We start from the raw sequence: 21,053 nt of genomic DNA on the forward strand, positions 1-21,053 counted from the left end.
CTTTGAAGATATTTGGCAAATGGGTTAAACTCACTCTGTGTAATATATATGAAGGCATAGCCACTACCCATAGGGACCACTGTCCTTTGCCTTGCTGTCCTATCCATAACACATTAAGTATGTGATCCATGCAGACTTGCCAATTGAAAACCTAAGATAAATCAAACAATCCAAACCCTTTTCTGGCAGACTTGGGGTTTCACTATTAACAAGGCAGTCATTAATATCTGGAGATCACTATATGATAGGACTTTAAAGGGTTACACAGTATGCCGAAATGCGTGTCATCCAGTTTGCCAACCTGGATTTCAATCTTGTCTATTACAGTAGCTAGTTGCATGACCTCAAGCAATATACTTTGCCTCCCAAAGCTTTAGTTACTGTACCAAGAAAGAGGAATATTTACTCAGGACAGATTGAAAAAATAGGGAGACCCGGGCATAGTATTCCCTGTATGAAGAGCACTCGGATTCCATTACCATACTCCTCATGTGATGGCCCGTGTGAGGGCGTTAACACACTGGCCCCATCCACTAGTGTGCCATGAATAAGTGCTGAGCAAGTGGTTTGTATACATTGCCCAAAGGGGCAACCCTGGCAAATGCTAGCACTAGCCCACGTCCTTCAGACACTTGGCTGTGTTCATTTTTCCACCACTGGGTTCACTATGGTTTCTTATAGGTCACATGACAATTCTGTTTTCTGGCTTGTCTTCTATGGTACCAGGGCTCCTTCTGCATCTACAAAAGCCCAGAGGATTCTACCTCAGAGGACAGCGGCCAGCTGAGAATCCAGCAAGGAATTCCCCCCAATCACCCCATTCAAGTACTGATCCGCGTGTATATTGTTGCGGTAAGCCACCCTCCTTTGGTCTGAGCAGGTGAAGAAATGAAATGTTTTTACCACAGTTCTGGGGGCTGTAGGTCCATGACTGAGGTGCTGGCAGTGTTGGTGTCTGGTGGATCCTCTTCTGCTGGCTTGTATTCTGCCCTCACATGGCCATTCCTCTGGGGATGTGAATGTGGAGGGAGAAAGAGCAACTTCTGAAATCTACAGCTCTACTCTTGTGACATTATAAAGTTTAGTCATCTGCCTTTAGCCAGCCATAGATCCAATACTGTTAAGTTTCAACATAAACAATTAAGAGGCATCCAGATCAGTCCACTAAGCTCTACTGGCTCAGTTAGTTACCTGCTAGCCAGAAAGGAAACCAAAGGCAGAAGTCGAATGCTCACAGGGAAGACAGTGGGAGGAGGAGCCATGAAAGGTACCTGGGACCCAACAGGGCAGCTACTGCAGTGAAATTCCCCCAATGGCTTTACTGCTACACTGCTGCAGTCAGAAGTTTCATTTTGAGAGCATTACAAACGAAAACAAAACAAAAACTCAAAACATTATGTTCTTCAGCTTCCTTTTTTGATAATAATTAAAAAAAAAAAAACCTTTAATTACAATTTTTGACTCTTTGGAATAGTGGAAAACCAAACATGACATTCAATGGTACAAATCCCTGTGGGTCATGGATTTGTCTTTAACTTGTTGCTTCTTGGATTTGGTTTTCGTGACTGTACTCATTCCTACCCCTCTCTGTGTTGCTTATATCCCTTGTAAGGAGCATTAGTAAAACATAAAAGAAACGCTAACGGCCAGGTGTGGTGGCACAGGCCTTTCGTCCCAGCACTCAGGAGGAGTTCCAGGCCAGCCAAGCACACAGTGAGATCCTGTCTCAAGAACTAAAAAATTAGTGAGACGAGAAAACAAATCGTCTTTTCATTGTCTACTTCTTGGGTGTCCTAAGTACCATCACACCACCATGTGGCAGGGGTGTCCTGAGGGAGTCTGAGTCCTCAAATAGGCAATCCAGCTGGGAAGGGTGGCAGTACTCATGATAAAGCCCAGACAATGCTGGGTAGCTTATAATAAATGCCTACCTACAGGATGCTCCACTATAGCCATTCAAACATGTTATTCAGGAAGATCCTGGTGTCCTGGGAGATAATTAATATACATTCCTCAAAAAAAAAAAACAGAGTGCATGTTCATGTAAATCTGAGAAATATTATGTCCAATAATTGACTTTTTTCCTCTCCAACTCTGGAGGTTCTCAAAGCTCATAAGCACACTAAAGGCTCAGAGAATTCTGGAAGCAAACAAATGTATTGAACTGTTAAATCCTCAGCGCCATCTCCCCTGCCCATCCCCCATGGTTTTCTCTCACTGAATTACAGTGCTATGGATCACAACCCCTACTGCAGTTCTGCAGTCTAGAGCTCTGTACACAAAGGCCAGGGCAACTGTGAACAAGGCTCCTGCCTGGAGCAGGGGTGGGCAGCAAGGAAGAGGGCTGCCTGGGGCTGCAGTTGAGGACACAGCATCCTTGAATGAACAGAGTAGCAGGATGACAGTCCCGTGTTTCATTAGCAAGAAAGTCCCTGCTTAATGGAGAGCCAGTGTTTGGCGTGGACCTTGTTAGTAGTGGTGACTGTGTGTACTTTTCTATCATTTATTAATACACAATTGGTTATATAATACACTGATTTTAAAATAATTTAATAAGCACTAAAAGATTATTAAAAACTAAAAAAATGCATATAAAAAGAAGTCTAAGTTCTATACTGTGTTCTTCTTCCTTAACAAGGTAGCACAGATACTTGTCCAGATCGGCACATTGCTTTATTTCTTTCAGGGGCCATATGATGCTTTCTTGAGTAGATATAACATCACTTGTTCACACAAGAAATATTAAGAAGATCCTGCTCATTACAATATCCTTGAAATAAAGTAATGAATAGAACAGTACTCTCAGTTTTATGGAGATCACATGCTAGGTCCAAATGGTAGAACCAGGAAATATAAATATGTAAAATAAACTATGGAACAGCAGAGTGCACAGGTTGTATTAGAGCTCACTGAGGTATGAAGAGCTAAATGTGGGTGATTTGACAAGGAAAATCACAGGAGTCCCTTCTTTGGATTGTGCATTGGCTATTAAGCAATCTCTAGAGAACATTCTTGTTCTAATTCATGTAGCTGGATCTACTTATCCTGTTTGGTCTGGGGGAAACAGTATTAAGTATTGGACTGTTTCTCAGCTCTCTTCACTACCAAGTTTCTCAGTCTATTTGATGCCACATCTTTCTTTATTGGCCTCTGACAATGGCCTTTCCATACGCCAGGTTCACTTTTGACAGTCCATACAGTCTAGAGTCAGACTTTGTGATCAGAAATACATCATCACTTAGGAAGCCATGGCTAAAGGCAAGATTCGTGGGGAAATGGCTTCAGGAACCACTGGTGATGACAGGGATTTTAGGTCCACCCCATGGTTTTACAGATAGAGCCAGAAACAACAACACTTGGTGAAGATGACACAACTAAATATTAGAACATGGGCTCATGTCTTCTGCCTCCTTCTCCAGCATGTTCCTCACTTCCGTGTGCCAAGGACTGGTTCCCTCTGGGTAGAGGAAGACAGAAAAGAAAGGTGGATGTCAATAATTACTCTTCTTAAGAGCAAAACTAGGGTGCTTAAAGCAGTGGTTCCTGACTTTAGTGGCACTCTAAAATCTAAGGAGTTTTTAAAAGTCCCAAAGCTCAGGAGCTAGGACCCTGGAACATCTCAAGATAGAACCCAAGTGTCCCCATGTGCAGTCAGGATTGAGCCTGTTGGGTCAGGACCATTTTCTTTTTCTCCCTTAGGCATTTAATCTCAGCCCAGCTGATCCAGATGGCAAATCAGATCCGTACATTGTGCTCAAGCTTGGCAAAACAGAAATCAAAGACCGGGACAAATACATCCCCAAACAACTGAATCCAGTGTTTGGAAGGTCAGTGCCATCCCAGTTGGGTTGTATTGTACTTTCTGTATTGGCTGCTGCTGCCTTCCTGGAAGTTGGTGGACGGTGTGTGTGTGTGTGTGTGTGTGTGTGTGTGTGTGTGTGTGTGTGTGTGTGTGTGTGTAGAGGTGTCTTAGATAAAACAGAAGCTGAAGATTAAACACTGATTTGTATTCTTGATAACAGCCAACCAAATGTTTATCCATACAAAAATGTAGATGGTTTTCCTATCTAGGATTTGACATTGTGATGTTCAGACATGTGGTTTTGTAACACATAAGTTTTAAACTTAAAAGTACCTTGAAGGGTCAGGGATATCACCTCCTAATACTGTATGAAAGCTTCCTTCTTACAATCAAGACATCTAAGATCCAAAAAAGTTAAGAAATATATTCAAATTCACACAACTCAGAAATATGGGGAACTGGGCCAGATGTTTGACTTTTGGTCTCCTACTAGAGAAAGTTTTACCACAATATCACTTTGTCACCTAATTGCAGTGATTCCTGACATCCAAATGTTGAACTGAGAGCCTCCAGTGGTGGTCTTTTTTCTGCAAGTTGTTAAAATACACTCTGTGTGTGTGTGTGTGTGTGTGTGTGTGTGTGTGTGTGTGTGTGTGTGCAATATAACTAGGCTCAGAAATTTTCTGGTAGACAGCAATACCTTTAAAAAAGATTTCATTGTGTGTATGTTTTGTTATATATGGTCATGAACTACTATCTGGCTTCTGGGCACCAAACTCACATGCTCTTAGCCGGAGTTATCACTCTAGACACGCCACATTGACCTTCTAAGGGCATGCCACACATGGTTCCTGCTTGAGTTTGTGCTCTGGCTATGTCGGAACTGGAGGATTCTGGGTGTTGTCACGTACAGACTCTGTACTGTCATACAGCTGACTGCCTCTCCGATCGGAGCTTTCCTCATCTATAAAGCAGTAGTGACACCTGACTCTAGACTCCTTCGAAAGAATGTGTGAAACATCTACAACACAGTGTCCAGCAGTCATGTCCTACCTCTCCCTCCTCCTTGGTTACTTTAGCAGCATCTTAAGTACATATAATTTTCTTCTCTTGAGGAACTAGGAGCATGGGAGATCACCACCAGACTCATGTAAATTCATTTATCCATTTGTATTGGCTTTGGACTCCATGACGTTTGATGTGTATCAGTTTCTTAAACTTTTATTGCTGCGTAGGAAATGAGGTGATAAACTAGTCGGGATTAATGAGACTGGTTAAAGTGACAGTTCCAGAGAACTGTATCCCTACATCTCTGATCCAGAGGTGACATCTGCTGCTCTGTGCCACTTAAGAAGCCACTGCTTCAGTTTTGTCATTAGTTTCCCAGCTGCGAAGTAGACTTGCTTTCTCAGCCTGGAAAGTGGGAGTCTAGTGGGGTGGAATCCACCTACAGCTTTGCACATCTTCTTTCCTAATTTCTCTAGGTGTAGAGAGTTGGTGGGGTGTGTCTTTTATTGTTACACCAGGACACAAGTTGCTAGCTCAAAATTACTGTGTTCCAGCAGGTTGAGTGTTTAACCCGGGGTTTAGGGACCCCTCCCGGGGATCACTGCAAGAGTGTTTATGTGTGGATGTAACAGCCACTTCCATTAATACTCCACTAATGGCTCCAATGTGCTGTCTCCTCGCCTCCTTCCTAGCCCTGGCATGGGTTTGCTTGTTTATGTGTTCACTGGCCATCCTCTTTCCTCTGCTAGAAGACCACATCTGTCGGTGCATGAGCTCATGTGGCCAATACCACTTCCTCAGCACCGTGGACAGGGCCTGGCACTCAATAAATGCTGAATAAGTATTTTGTTGAAGAAAGAATGAGGGAGAGATTGAATAGGTGCACAGACAAAACTTCCTCCATTTGATGGAGATCTGATGAGGCTCTGCCACACTGCACCATTATAACGTTGAGTATGATCATAGTTTTTGGCAGTTTTTCACAGCTCTCAAACAATCGAATCCCGAGAACCTGATCGTGGATGACTAAAACGGCTCACCAACTCTGACTCGCTCACCTCTGCAGGTGTGGATCCTGGCTGGGCCCTCACCGCGGCATCTGCCCACTTTGATTGGTTCCTTCATGGTTTCTGAGAATCTGTCTTACGTCAGGTGCTCCGCTAGCCAGTGCTTTTTAGGGATCTTATCACTACTGAGAGAAAAATGGAGCAGGGATTATGACACTGTGGCAAGTCCCATAAAGACAAGGGAAGGGTGAGTCTGAGCTCCACGGGTCTAGAGTCAGGAGAGTTATCTGCAGTCTATTCTCTGGGGTGATGAGACTTCTCATTACGATCCTTTCCCCCAGCTCACAACACTTTACCCATGACTTGATCTTGGCTTCTGCCAACTTCTTGTATGCTTTACTCCGTGGAAATGATCCTACTCTCAAGACCTGTTACACACTTATGGTGTGACAAATGCCAGAAGAATAAGTTAGGAAATGAATAGATGAACAAAGGAGCCATCTTGGCTTTGAACCTCTGAGCCTCCAAACACTTTCACTCTCAGTTTGAGCTCCTCTAATGATCGTTCCTCGGAGCATTCTAATGGTACTATTACTGACACATGACATGATGTAAGCCTAGGAGTTTCCAGGGCAACCAAGAATCCAGTCTTGGTATACAAGTTTTGTAAACTGACAGCTTCAGTGAAGAATTCAGACAGCATTAATTTGAGCACAGTTAGATGAGAAGGGCCAGAGCCATCTTGTCCTCTGTCATTGTTACCAGGGACAGTGAAGCCATTATCAAGTCTGTCCTGGGTAGCTTACATGGTAATAGCAAACTCCAGTGATGGATGTTGGGTGCTTCCTTCTGATGAACCCCCAGAATAGCCATTACAACTTAGAATCCAAATAGTGGAGCTAAGAAAGGGATCACCATGCATGACAGAGGAAGGGCACATAGATTTCTCCCCTGTGCAGCCCCGTGTGGGACCTTTTAGAGCCTGCTCCATCAACTATAATCACTACTGCTATAAACTGACTTTTTCTCTCATTCGGGAGGGTTAATTATGGCCATACTAGTCTTAGGATACCATGAGTGCTCCAGGAAGCACTCAATGATTTATGAGCCTTCACTTACATTCTTTGGAGTTTGGTTCCCTTATCCACAAAATAGAGGTATTGGATATAAATTTCTGACCTGCTTTGTGGTTCAGAGAAATAGCCACTAAATATATATTCTCTGATGGCCAAGTGTAGGCTCTGGTGTTGTGGAAATCAAAGAGCAGTATTCTGCTCTCAAGGGGCTCACCCTTGTGGAGACAGCATTTCAACCCTGAAATTTTTTTGTTTCCATCAGAGAGGTTTTCTTTTTGAAAACTCCAGCTGGTATTCCTTGGCAAAGCAGTAACAGAAATGAATGATAGTATTCCCAGTGTGTATGAACTGAAAACCTGAAAGTAAGATGTGTGTTTTATATGATCACCATGTTATATATATATATAAAGGCCTATTTGTTCTCATTTTCATACATGGAATGTAGAAGAGATTAAGTAAAATCTATAATATTTAATAGACAGAGTTCAGATCTGAAATCAGACTGGAAATCAGACCAACAACTCTAAGATATGACAAGAAAGGGCAAGTCATTGTCTATTCAAAGTTGATAAATAAGTCAGAAGTTAACGGTTGTACTTGGATAATAAACTACACAGATACCTGTCGGTGCTAACTGAATTCAGTTGATCCCATCAGTGCATCCAAGAAGTGCTAACCAGAAGGAAGCTGGTGAGGTCCCACACTACCAGACTTTGCTAATTCCTAGCCCTCTGCTCGGACTCAGGTCATTTGAGATCCAGGCCACTTTCCCAAAGGAGTCCCTGCTCTCCGTCCTGATTTATGACCATGACATGATCGGGTCAGATGACCTCATTGGGGAGACCAAGATTGACCTGGAGAACCGTTTCTACAGCAAACACAGAGCCATATGCGGCTTGCAGAGCCAGTATGAGATGTAAGTTTTCTCCTGTGGAGACATTGTTGCAGTCTCAGGACCACAGCCTTATGGAGATCTGAACTGAGCATGTGTTTATCTCTAGACTGGCGGATCTGCAGAGCTGGTTGAAAAGAGACTATTCCATGCTCTCGAGGGCTAAAGAGGCTGGGGAAGCAGCTTTGATTTAAAACCTGGGCCGGTTCTTCAAGAGCTAAGAGTCCGGCTGTGGTGTCCTTGTGCATTCACTTGTGTCTGGTAGCCAGGATTCCCAGGGGATGGTGCTAGATGAGGAATGGTCAATACAATGCAAACATTGCTAACATCGCAAACATGGCAAACCTCACGGTGTCTCAGCACTCTAAACAACAGCTGTATGTGCTTAGGACCTGCTGTTTTAAGAGCTTCTCATGCTATATCCTCTCAGTTCCTCTAGAACTAGCTTTATCAGTGAAGGAAGAGTGGATTTAAATCTCATTCTTCAATAAGATTTGCAAATCAACTTTATTTTAAAATGTAGGCAGGCTATCAACTTAATTTTCTTTTTAAGTGTTGTGTATCTGGTTATATGTTTTTAACAAAATCTTAAAAATTACAACCAAGGAATTATAGACATTGATTGAAGATCCATTGTGTAATTCAAAAGTGATTTTTCCTAAATGGAAAATAATTTACATAATTTATCACTATAAATCAAATATTTTGCCCAATTCACTATTTTGCATAAATTATTGATAAAAATTAAATATTTGTGTACTTTTAGTTTTCCTTGTAGTGTTGTTTTTTTCTATATACTATTTTCTTCTGAACTTGGATTACATGCTTAGCGATTTATTGTTCTTACTTTGTAGCTGAAGTATTTTATAGCTGTCATTTAATACTGCTTGCAATCTTTAATGTACTGGGCCTACACAGTATTCAGTCATATGAACATGCTATAAAGTGGTAGAGCCAATTGCCTTCCTGATGTGTAGGACATGTGATCGTTAAATTCCTACTGTGGGAGGCCAGGAAGCAGGGAGTGGGTGGGAACCAGGGCCTGCCCCTGTGCCAGGTGATTGGATTCCTCCAAAATAGCTATTTCTTAGGGTTGGGGAGACCCAAGAAAGTAATCTATTAGAAAAACATGTCAGAACCATCAGCTCAAGACATGAGTCTATAAGATAAATTGGGGAGGGGGAGGGAGGAGAGACACTGAGGTGATAAGTCGGGGCTTTCCTCTTAAGTAACACACAAATGATCAAACACTGGCTAAACTTGCCCAGACCCCCTAGAAGCAGAGAAACAGACTTGAGCTTGCTAATGGTGCTGTGGAATGGGAACATAGAGTAATCACAGTTTGGATACAAGGTCTCCTTTCTGGGTGACGGCATATTATTAGGACCATAAACAATACCACCGAACCAGACAACTTCAAAATGATAAATTTCATTGTATGAATTTCACCTCAATGTTTTTTTTTTAAAGAAGAATGTGTCAGTCTAAAAAAAATCAAAATTTCTTGCAAACTATCTTTACGTTTTAAGCTAGCTACAAGTCCTGTCTTATATGCAAGCTGTGCTTATGCAAAGATACTTGACTAGAAAGAGGAGAAAAATGAAATGGGCGTATAACTGGGGGAAATTACATAAGCCACATTTGACAGGAGCTTTGATTGGGGACCTCAAAGGGTGCTCCCTAGAGTGCAACCAGGCTAACTTCCTCTATCCTTCCTCCTCTTCTCAGAGAAGGGTACAATGCTTGGAGGGACACATCCAAACCCACAGAAATCCTAACCAAGCTCTGCAAAGACAACAAGCTGGATGGACCACACTTCCGCCCTGGGAAGATACAGATCGGAAATAAGGTCTTTTCTGGGAAAACAGTCTTCACTGAAGAAGACTCTGGTAACTCCTAGCACATGGCTCTGCTGTTGTCGCTGTTCTTTCAAAAGGACTCGTTCCAGTGGTTGAAGGTTGGGGACAGTGAATCATCTAATTACAAAAGGGAAAACAGAGAATCAAGTAGGCTAATGATAAGCACTCACAGTCACAAAAAGTCTCCATAAACTTGGGAGGAGGGGACAAAAGTCATTTTTAATGACACAGTACAATTCCAGCACCACCACATCTGAGCAGTTCATGCCTCCCTCTAAAGCTTTTGCTACAGTCAAACAGAGGTGATATCAAGGCTGTTTCAACACTACTGACTGCCGCCATTTTTATTTCTTTTTACTTCTTGATTTTTGGACCCAAGAACATACTGAGGGTTCTTGCATGCAGTTATTGCTTTTTAGACAGTCTTTTGGTGGTATATTAATATGGACTTCCTTTTAAAAGTTCCCTCTTAACAATATACTATTATGGTGTTGTAATTATTTGGTCAAAACTATACATTTGACTAAATAATGATTAAAAACAGCAATTTGCACTCTACAGACCTGAAATTATGTTGATAAAGTCAGTTTCTGAGTGACTAAACTTTATGACAGAGGTTTATTCATTGATTGTCTAATTCTGCTAGCACTTACTGACACAATTATCACCACCATCTGGTTGTTTCTATAAAGTCAGGTTTGATTATCTTATGTCTTCTATCTATTGTCACTATAAGCTTTGTCAAGAAAATCTTATTCTTTCTATAATTTTGTCTTGCTTTGTAATATTCCTTACACCTGTATTTTTTTTTGTTGTTATAGTTTTTATCTTTTGAGCCATGAGTCACCTTCTTTGGTGGAATGAAGTATAGATGTTTATTTGGGGGAGATCCCAAGCAAAGAGAAGACATCTACAAACATCCCTTATGCCACCATTTTGCTGAAGGTCACCCTGATTTCTAGACCCTCACAGCATGGTGTGAATAAATGTACCCTCTTTAGTGTCCGGCATCCATCAACTGTGGGATCTCCAGGAATCTGGTTGTGTGTGTGTGTGTGTGTGTGTGTGTGTGTGTGTGTGTGTGTAAAACTCCCACTCCAAGGCATGATTGACATCTCTGTCTTCTTATCAATTGACTTATCTCAGGTCTCTGTCTCCACATTCAATCTCTTTCTCTTTCATAGGACACTACCTCCAGTTCTTTCTGGTTTTTATGTTCTTTTATTCCTACCATGTTCTAGTGTCTTGAGAATGCGTGGTTAAGGGAAGTACTTAAGACTGCATCAACAGCCCCCACTCTTTGCTTCTAACAAGCCTCTTCCCTTGTCTTTACTCCTTGCAGAGGAGATGGTGGAATCTTATGAACACTTGGCCCTCAAGGTGTTACACGCTTGGGAGGACATCCCTGAGGTCGGCTGTAGGCTGGTTCCTGAGCACATAGAAACAAGGCCACTGTACCACAAGGATAAGCCAGGAATGGAGCAGGTAGTGTTACCAGTGTTGCTAAGGGCAGAGCCTGGACCTTGCCAGCCTTAAGGAGTGTTTTAGTTAGGGTTTTACTTCTGTGAACAGACACCATGACCAAGGCAAATCTTATAAATGACAACATTTAATTGGGGCTGGCTTACAGGTTCAGAGATTTGGTCCATTGTCGTCAAGGTGGAAACATGGCAGCATCTGTGCAGACATGGTGCAGGAGGAGTTGATAGTTCTACATTGTCATCTGAAGGAATCCAGGAACCCACTGGGAATCCTCAGGCAGCTAGGAGGAAAGTCTCCAAGCCCACCCCCACAGTGACACACTTCCCCCAACAAGGTGACATCTTCTAATAGTGCCACTTCCTGGGACAAGCATATGCAAGCCATCACATTCCACTCCCTGGCCCCCATAGGTCATAAACATGAGTCTATGGAAGCCATGCCTAAACATAGCATAACGCAAAATACATTTAATCCGGCTTCAAAAGTCCTCGTAGTCTATAGCAGTCTCAACAGCGTTAAAAGTCCAATGTTCAAAGTCTCTTCTGAGAGTCATCCAGTCACTTAACTGTAATCCCCAAATTGAGACAGGAAACCAGCTGGACAAACTCCAAAGTCTGCATCTCCATGTATAATGGCCAAGTGGTCTTCAGCTCTCCAACTCCTTTTTCATCTTTGTTGACTGCAACAAACTTCTTTCTCCTGGGCTGGTTCCACTCCCTGTTAGCAACTTTCCTTGGCAGGCATCCTGTGGCTCTGGCATCTTTAACATCTTGGGGTCCCCAAGTCAACTTCAGCTTCACAACTTCTTGTTCCAATGTCTGGGATCCACACATGATCTTCTGTGCATCTCCAAAGAGTTGGAGTCACTTCTCCTGCTCTGCCCTCTGCACTCTAGGTTCCCGTTGATCCACTTCACAGCCACTGCTGTTTTTGGTGGTCATCCCATGGTACTGGCATCTCCAATATGCTGGGGTCTTCCACTGCAACTAGGCTTCACCAATAGCCTCTCCTGGGCTCTCTTTATGGTTCTAAGCCTCAACTGCTCTGCATGACCCCTTCAGTCCTAGGCTGTCAACTATATTACAACTGAGGCTGCACTTTCACCAATGGCCTTCTATGGACTCTTACAGTGCCAAGCCTCAGCTGTTCATGATGCCTTCATGCCTTCAAAACCAGTACCACCTGGGTGATCCTTACACATTACCAAGTACAGCTGCAGCATGAGGGACAACCTTGGATATCTCGGAATACAGCTTCTTTGTGCTCTCAGAAAACACTTCCCAGAAGATTTCACCTCAGTGATGCTGGTCTCTTCATCACCGTTAATTTCCTGGCTCCAGCTAACCAGCATCAATTGTCCCAGTAGTCCCTTCTATTTTTCAGTCTTAAGCCAGAGACCCATATTCGAAGCTGCCCTGTTTTGCTGCTTGCTGGGCCTGGAACATGGCTCCCCTTATTCTATTACCAGCTTTCTGTTTTCCAACTCCCTCTCTGCCTAAGCTTGGCTGTCCTGGAACTTGCTCTGTAGATTAACCTTGAACTCAGAGAACTGCATGCCTGTTTCCTAAACACTGGAATTAAAGGTGTGGTCCACTAAGCCAGGATTTTAAGTTTTCTTCACCTAGAACTTGCTCCAGGCTGGTCTTGAACTCAGAGATTTGCTTGTCTTTGCCTCCTGGGATTAAAGGCAACCATGCTTGGACTTACCCCAAGGTCACTACTCTCCTAATTCAATTTAATGTCCTTCAACACAGGATTCAGCTCCATTTCACTTCCTGGGACGCTTTAATATTTGAACCATTTATTTTATATTTTCCCTTTCTCAGTTTGCTATGCTTTTTAAAAATGTTTTTCATGAGACTTAAACAGAAAACAGTCTATGAAGGGTATTTCTGAGACTTCTTTTGTCAATGGAATTAATCTGAGTCTCTTCACCTTAACCTCAGGCAGACTCTTCAGACAAGGGCAAAAAGCAGCTAAATGCTCCACCAAAATATCATAAAAACAGTCTCTAGGCCACATTCACGATTTGCACAATTTAAATCATTCACAGCAACAAAGTCTTCCATATTCCTACTAGGATGACTCATTAAGTCCCCACTTAAAGCATTCCAATGCTTTCCAAATCCAAAACCCCCAAATCCACATTCTTCTAAACAAAAACAAGGTCAGGCCAATCACAGCAATTCCCCAGTCCCTGGTACCAACTTCTGTTTTAGTTAGGGTTTTACTTCTGTGAACAGACACCATGACCAAGGAAAGTCTTATAAATGACAACATTTAATTGGAGCTGGCTTACAGGTTCAGAGGTTCAGTCCATTGTTGTCAAGGTGGGAACATGGCAGCATCCAGGCAGGCATGGTGCAGGAGGAGCTGAGAGTTCTACATCTTCATCTGAAGGAAGTCAGGAACCCACTGGGAATCCTCAGGCAGCTAGGAGGAAAGGCTCCAAGCCTATCCCCACAGTGACACACTTCCCCCAACAAGGCCACAGCTTCTAATAGTGCCACTTCCTGGGACGAGCATAGGTAAACCATCACAAGGAGTTAGAGTGACTCATCCTCACTGAGCAAATCAAACAAAGTCACAGTGAAAACCAAAGAAAGATTTATTAACTGTATCCATATTGAGAAGTCCATTGAACCCCCAAGTCTATTTTAAAGACACTGCCATGACATTTATGTATAATAGAGTTCAAGTGGTCTACATACTTAACTAGGCAGCACTGTTGAAGAGATGTTCTCACCCATCACTGGTCCATCTTCCCCTTCACTCCAGTCTCTCCTTTAAGGTGGTCTGGCAAGTTGTCAGACTATATGGAGTCTCTTTCTACAGGATGAACTACCCATCTTGCTAGTACCAGGTCTCATCCTTTTCCTCCTTGCACATGAAATTCCCGAGTAAATTCCACTTTCTTGGGAACCATTATGTTGCTAGTTTTATAACTAAAGAAAGGGACACAAGTGTCTCTTTAAAACACCTTCATGTCTGCCAAGCTGGCTGCAGTGATGGGCAGGGCAGGTCTGGCCTAAAGTGGAGTATTCATCCACAAGAAAAGTGTTCTTGACCCTAAAAGCTGATCCTGTGTGCCTTACGGTAGTGATTCTATCCAAGGATGGTTTTGAGCTTCTTCCCAGGGAACACAGCACTGTCTGGAAATAGTTTGGAATAGTTCTTAGAAGTAGGTGAGGTGCTATTAATATCCAGTGGGTAGACGCTGCTAAATTAAACATTCTACAGTACACAGAAGAGTCTCTGCTCCAAAGAGTTGCCTGGCAATAATGTCAGAGTTGAAAAACTATGCTCTGAAGTCACTGTTGATTTTGTATTTCCATTTTTACAATTTGAATTAACAAAGTCCTTTGTAAGAACTTTGACATTTGAAAAAAACATTGATGCTTAACTGAAATGTAAGAATTCTTGAGACAGTATGTATTGACTGCATAGTGTCGTGTCTACTACATAGGAGAGGCCCCATAAAGGTTTTCTTGCCCTTCCCAGCTCTTAATAAAACACTTAATAAAAAAGCATGGTGGTACATTTCTGTAATTCCAGTATTTGGGAGCAGCTGTATCAGGAGTTCAAGGCTAGCTATGCATACATAGTGTGTGCAAGGCCAGTCTAGGCTACTCAGGAGTCTAGCTCAAGGAAGGAAGGGAAGAAGGGAAGAAGTAAAGGAAGAGAAGAGCCAAAGAAGACTCTGCCTTTGCTAACAAATTGGCTACATGTATATAAAGATACCAAACCATATCTGACATCCATTCTAATAAGGGGATATTTTAAAATAATGGTCAATTATCATGCGTGCTAATCTCTCAAAGCTAAAGGAAACTTTCTTTTGTCAACAAGGGCCGCCTACAGATGTGGGTGGATATGTTTCCCAAAGATACGCCTCAGCTCGGACCTCCAGTTGACATTTCACCAAGGAAACCCAAGGGGTAAGTAAATCTGCCCATGATGAGGGGAAGAGACTGCGGTAGCAGAATAAAGGATTGCAGCATTTGAGATGGGAGATGGCCATCTGGCCAGTGGCAGTGGCTCATGAGGTGTGGTGACAGAGGTGGTTAAACTGGTGGCTTCTGCATTTTAAGCTCCTCATATGGAAAATGCTGGTTCGTGGAAGGAGGAGCTCCTCTGGCCCACTTAGTTCTGACAGGCCAACCTTGATACTATTGATATATATTGCTGATGCTAATGAGCCTGACAGACTCGGGCTTACAGACCAAGTGCAATGCTTTTGACCCCATCTCAGGGTCACCCACCTAACACTGTCTTCCTTCGCCCCAGATACGAGCTGAGGGTGACCATCTGGAACACTGAAGATGTTATTTTAGAAGATGAAAATATCTTCACGGGTCAAAAATCAAGCGATATCTATGTCAAAGGGTAAGGTTCCCCACGAGTTCCATGCTTCCTTTCTCCATCCCCTCCTCTTTTAGTCTCTAGCCCATCTGTGTTTTATGAAAGCTGCCACCCACATTCCACGGAAGGAAGTGTCCTGCTTTGTTAAGATAAGGCCACTTTCTGTGTAAAGTATTTGTCTTGTTCATTTATTTTGCTAAGAATTACTTTATGAAGACATTTTCAGGATGTAAAATCTTTTTTTTATTTTCCATATTCTTTGTTTACATTTCAAATGATTTTCCTTTTCCTGGTTCCCCCCTCCCCATAAGTCCCATAGGCCCTCTTCCCTCCGCCCATTCCCTCATCAACCCCCTCCTACTTCTCTGTCCTGGTAATCCCCCACATTAATGATACCCTGCATCAAACCTTTCCAGGACTAGGGCCCTTTCCTTCCTTCTTCTTGGGAATGATTTGCTATGTGAGTTGTGTCTTGGGTATTCAGAGCTTCTGGGCTAATATCCACTTATCAGTGACTGCATTCCATGTGTTTTCTTTTGTGATTGGGTTACCTCACTTAGGATATTTTCCAGGTCCAACCATTTGCCTAAGAATTTCATGAATTCATTGTTTTTAATTGCTGAGTAGTATTCCATTGTGTAAATGTACCACATTTTCTATATCCATTCCTCCGTTGAGGGACATCTGGGTTCTTTCCAGCTTCTGGCTATTATAAATAGGGCTGCTATGAACAAAGTGGAACATGTGTCCTTATTGCATGCCGAGGAATCCTCTGGGTATATCTTTCGGTGGAATGCAGGATAACCAAACCTAAGTGTCCTTCAAAGTCTATCTGCCCTTCAACTGGAAGCAAGCAGAGTGTTACAGAAGGAAGAGGCTTACGTTTAGGAGACTATAAAGCTGAGGCAAAGGCTGGAATTTAGGCCTCACTGTTTGCTACTGACCAACAAGAGATTGAAGCATTCCCTATACCTCTTAAGTCTCAGTCCTGCTTCAGTTCACCCCCCCCTGCCCAGTCAGGGAGGACGTAGAAAATCAGATATAAACTCATCACAGCCTTGGTGATATCCCTTGCCCTTTCCTGAGCAAGAAGCACCTTGGCAGTCAAAGCATGCTCAGTGGTTCAAAATTCTCATTTTTTTCCCTCCAGAATGAGAATAGAGGAATGACAAGGAAGGAGTAATCGAAGTTAGCAGCATAATACTTGGAGAACAGAATTAAAATCATCTGAAACGGCTTCTCAATCACGTTCAGGAAAAATTAAGGTGTTTTGCAAAATGCTATTTCATCATGGCTCACAATGTGGAAGGCTTCTGGAAGAGTTCAGAAACTTCCAAGTCCTGGCCATTAAGGTGTATGTAGAGAGAGACACCCATATTCACACCTCTCGCCCTCCCTTTGTCTGGGGCTGTCTCACTCCCCAGGACCAGCACAAGCACAGGCCTACTGCTGCTAAACCCAATGGCTGAGCTTGGAAGCATCCTTCTAACTAATCTTTCTCTTCTCCTGCTCTAAGGACCACCCACCCGGCAGAGCCGCCCTCTCCTTTTGCACTCAAGTCTCTCTTAACCTTGGCAGCTGCACGTTCTTCTAGGTTTTCTCCTATCCTGGCTGCTCACTTCTCAAGGGTCTGGAAGTTCATGGTTCTTCCATCCGCTGTTAACAGCCCAGGGCATATTCTCATTTCCTTAGCTAAGTTAGTGGGTCTACTCCCTTCCACTGTGTTCTACAAAATGTGTCACTAAATACACGTGGCACACCTCTCTGAAGGGAAGGTCTTTCATCTTCCCTAGGAATGAGAAATGGACTCTTTCAGAACACAGGTGGTTTGGGGCCTGAAGAAATGGCTCAGCAGTTAAGAGCACACGCTGCTCTTCCAGAGGACCTGAGTTCAGTGCCCACATCGGGCAGCTCAGAGGTGACTTCAGATCCAGGGAATTCAACACCTCTGGCCTCCTTGGGGACTGTCAAAAATTTGTACATACACACAGACACTCACATACACACTACTAAAAGATAATAAAATATAAATCTTTTTTTAAAAAAAGAAATTGATTGAATTTAATTTGAATAGAAATTCTTTGTTTTCTAAATCAACTATCCATGGATAAAGTACTAAGGGAAAATATTACTTAAAAATATGACATTATTCTTAGCATAGAGGAAAAACAATGGAAAATACTGAGAAGAAAGGATGTCATAGGTCATCCGGAGCCCCCAAGGTCTCTAACAGATGTGCCAAGGAGTTCCTCAGAACAGTTCTATGAACCAGGAGCCCAAACCAGTTTCAATTTTTACAGATGTATGTTAGACACAAAGAGGTTAGACAACCGACCTGCAGTTATATAGTAAGTAGGCAGAGACAGGTCTTAGTGCCGTGGCTGTGGTCAGCCCACTTATACCCTTGCTGCTCCTGCTCCCCAAATGACCCAAATCTGCCACACTGTCAGGACCCAGAATCAGAGAGGAGAAGCCATTCCCAGACCCAACATCAGGTCAGACACCCAAATTTAGAGGCTCCAATGTAATCTTGTTCTAACACTCTGGCGTGGAGATGACACCCCCCTCCCCTTACCCAGAGGACTCCCAGCATGACAAGAGCTCGGACTTCATGTTCATTTCCTGTTTCCTATCTTAACTGCACAGAGCTTCTCATCTAGCAACTGCCAAAGACACTTATGCACCCTGCTTTAGGATGAGTGTTCTTTTGGATCCTAGCTTTTCTCTCTCATATTAAAATGGAAATTTCCATCTGAACCCAAGCTACATATAACCTGACGCAGTGGCTCAGACACGCTGAAGCTGGTTGAGTCACTCTTGCTTCTGTGGATGCCTGAATGTCATGCTCTGAGTGTTTGAATCTCCTCAATCTTCATGCAGGTGGATCAAGGGCTTGGAGGACGACAGGCAGGAGACAGATGTGCATTACAACTCCCTGACAGGAGAAGGCAACTTCAACTGGCGTTTCCTGTTTCCGTTCCAGTACCTGCCGGCTGAGAAGCAAATGGTCATCACCAAACGGGAGAACATCTTTTCCCTGGAGAAGATGGAGTGCAAGACTCCGGCCGTACTGGTGCTGCAGGTCTGGGATTTCGAAAGACTGTCCTCAGACGACTTCCTGGGTAAGCCTGGTGGCCTTGTCCAGCACGCGTTAATGTTAAGGATGTCGCCCTAGCTTTGGGAGAACTGGATGTGATTCTGTTATGAGGACAGCAACTTTAGAGCTATTACTGGGGAAGTAACAAAATAAATTATAGTCTGTGCATAGCATAGGCCCCCAATAATTCAGACAAGCTGATCTTCACTCTATCTAAAACACACACACACACACACACACAGAGAGAGAGAAAGAGAGTTAAATTTTGAGCTCATTACTAATGTGTTATGCCAACCAGAGGGGCTGAAGAGGCTACCCAGCAGCTAAGGGCATGGGCTGCTCTTGCCGAGGACCCTGGGTTTGGTTCCTTAGCCTCCACATCAGGAGCCTCACAGCCACCTGAAGTCTCCAGTCCCAGGGCATCTGATGCCCCGCCCAGGAGTATACCATTGACTGTGGTATACTCAGTCAGGTATATTCAGGCCCACATACAAATGTGTAAAGTAAAATAATAAAGTAAATCTCTAGGAAAAAGAACCAACCGCAGCTCCTCACAGAGACAGTGCTCAGTAAACCAAAGCCCTGCAACAATGAAAATACTGAACAGTCAGTGGTTTAGAAAGTTGGGGAGGGGCTGGAGAGATGGCTCAGCTGGTAAGAGCACCGACTGCTCTTCCAAAGGTCATGAGTTCAAATCCCAGCATCCACATGGTGGCTCACAACCATCCGTAAAGAGATCTGACACCCTCTTCTGGCGGCTGAAGATAGCTACAGTGTACTTACATATAATAAATAAATAAATATTTAAAAAAAAAAAAAGAAAGAAAGTTGGGGAGGATGCTCTTAGTCCAAAAGAATGTGGGAGGAAAATATCATTGCTTTGAAATATATATTTATATTGTATGTCAATTTATATAAATACAGACATAAATAAAAAGACAAATATATTTGCATCTTATATAACTGTATATCTTTAAGTAAGGAGGGTCAGGCAAGCTAGGGCTATGTGCTACTTTGCAAAGCTATGGCCAGTTTGGTAAGACTATATATATATATATATATATATATATATATATATATATATATATATATAAAATATATGCTGATATACATGCACTAGAGTTTTACCTTTAACAAATGTTACTTTATGATAGGAAAGTTGTTGATGTGAGATACACGACTCCTTTATGACAGTATCTTAACCTGAAGAGATGTCACAGTGAACTGGGAGGCTCACTTCTGTTCTAAGAACAGATGTGAAGCGGGAAGGACTTTGACCCTGGATGCGAGATGATGAATGGGGGCCTCCCATGGGACGATCAGTACTCAGGACAACAAACCCGGGGCCCATCATCCAGATGCAGGGGACCACAAGGAGAGTCAGGAAGGTGCCCAGTAGCGATGGTGTCCGAAGCCCGAAGCTTCACGTAGCACTCTGCCCCGCCATCCACCTGCCGCCATATTCACTCTTTATGGTGACACATGTCTCCATTCCATTTACACCTGCTCATCCAGCAGGCACATCTCACACGCAATGGGACATTGAGCGGGTGACCGGCAAGCACGTATATGAGTCGGTGCTGACCCTCGGAGACTGAAAGCCTTCCGTAACTGTTAGAGGCGTCTCTTCACAGGCTCCCTGGAAATGAACCTCAACAGCTTCCCTCGGGCAGCCAAGTCCGCGAAAGCCTGCGATCTGGCCAAGTTTGAGAACGCGAGTGAGGACAACAAGATCTCCATATTCCAGCAGAAGCGCGTGCGCGGCTGGTGGCCTTTTGCAAAGAGCAAAGAGCTCACGGTAAGCGGTGGTGAGCCGGGGGTGCGGTGTGGTGGGGGGACCATCGGGGACCTTGTGCTCTCTCAGTGAGTCATTTTGTAAGCTTCACGTTAAGTGCTTTGAGGTGACTTTTTAGAGCCCTCAAAGCAAAGTTCCTGCCAAGAAGCTAGACGTCCTAAAGCTTTATAAATGCATTAATAATCCTTTCATATTTCAGCCTACTTGATTTATAGGCTATCTCTGTTAGGGCGGATTTTCCCTCATTTCATCTGAACTCATGCTCCTGGCATTAATTTTTTAAATGTTTCTTGAAATTATGCATAAAATCATGGTGAATGCACATTCTGAGTAGAATTTCCTCCTTCCTTAACCTCCAGACATAGGACCCAATTTTAAAGTTAGCCATTCTTTTGCAACTTCCTGAAGAGGGTGATAGCTGGCAGAGACACTTTCTCTTTCTTCTGCATTGTAAGTTTGGTCCATGTGGGTCCATACTGGACCACAATGGCTGGGGTTCCTGACCTTTCAGTGAGACTGGACAGGATGTTTCTTTTAAACTCTCCACCCCATTGCTCTTCTGTAGGGATGGAGGGATTATGTAACAGTCAAGTAGGTTGTACAAAGGTACTGTGGCAGGCAGCAGGACTCTCTCCTGCTAGCCTCTTTCTGCTCTGGATTCGGTGGGTATGAA

At 43.3% G+C, this 21,053-nt stretch overlaps 1 protein-coding gene across 1 annotated transcript in view; it reads left to right on the forward strand.

The window, feature by feature from the left end:
• Positions 1 to 21,053, forward strand: part of Fer1l6 (fer-1 like family member 6) — a 126,211-nt gene that overhangs the window by 90,505 nt on the left and 14,653 nt on the right. Inside the window, exons 31-39 of the mRNA XM_052161555.1 lie at positions 727 to 852; positions 3,700 to 3,827; positions 7,639 to 7,809; positions 9,514 to 9,674; positions 10,987 to 11,129; positions 14,976 to 15,064; positions 15,414 to 15,512; positions 18,369 to 18,610; positions 20,220 to 20,383. Coding sequence (XP_052017515.1) covers positions 727 to 852; positions 3,700 to 3,827; positions 7,639 to 7,809; positions 9,514 to 9,674; positions 10,987 to 11,129; positions 14,976 to 15,064; positions 15,414 to 15,512; positions 18,369 to 18,610; positions 20,220 to 20,383 — 1,323 coding nt within the window. The remainder of the gene's footprint in view (positions 1 to 726; positions 853 to 3,699; positions 3,828 to 7,638; positions 7,810 to 9,513; positions 9,675 to 10,986; positions 11,130 to 14,975; positions 15,065 to 15,413; positions 15,513 to 18,368; positions 18,611 to 20,219; positions 20,384 to 21,053) is intronic.

Source organism: Apodemus sylvaticus, chromosome 17, assembly GCF_947179515.1.
Source record: "Apodemus sylvaticus chromosome 17, mApoSyl1.1, whole genome shotgun sequence".
Lineage (NCBI taxonomy): Eukaryota > Metazoa > Chordata > Mammalia > Rodentia > Muridae > Apodemus > Apodemus sylvaticus.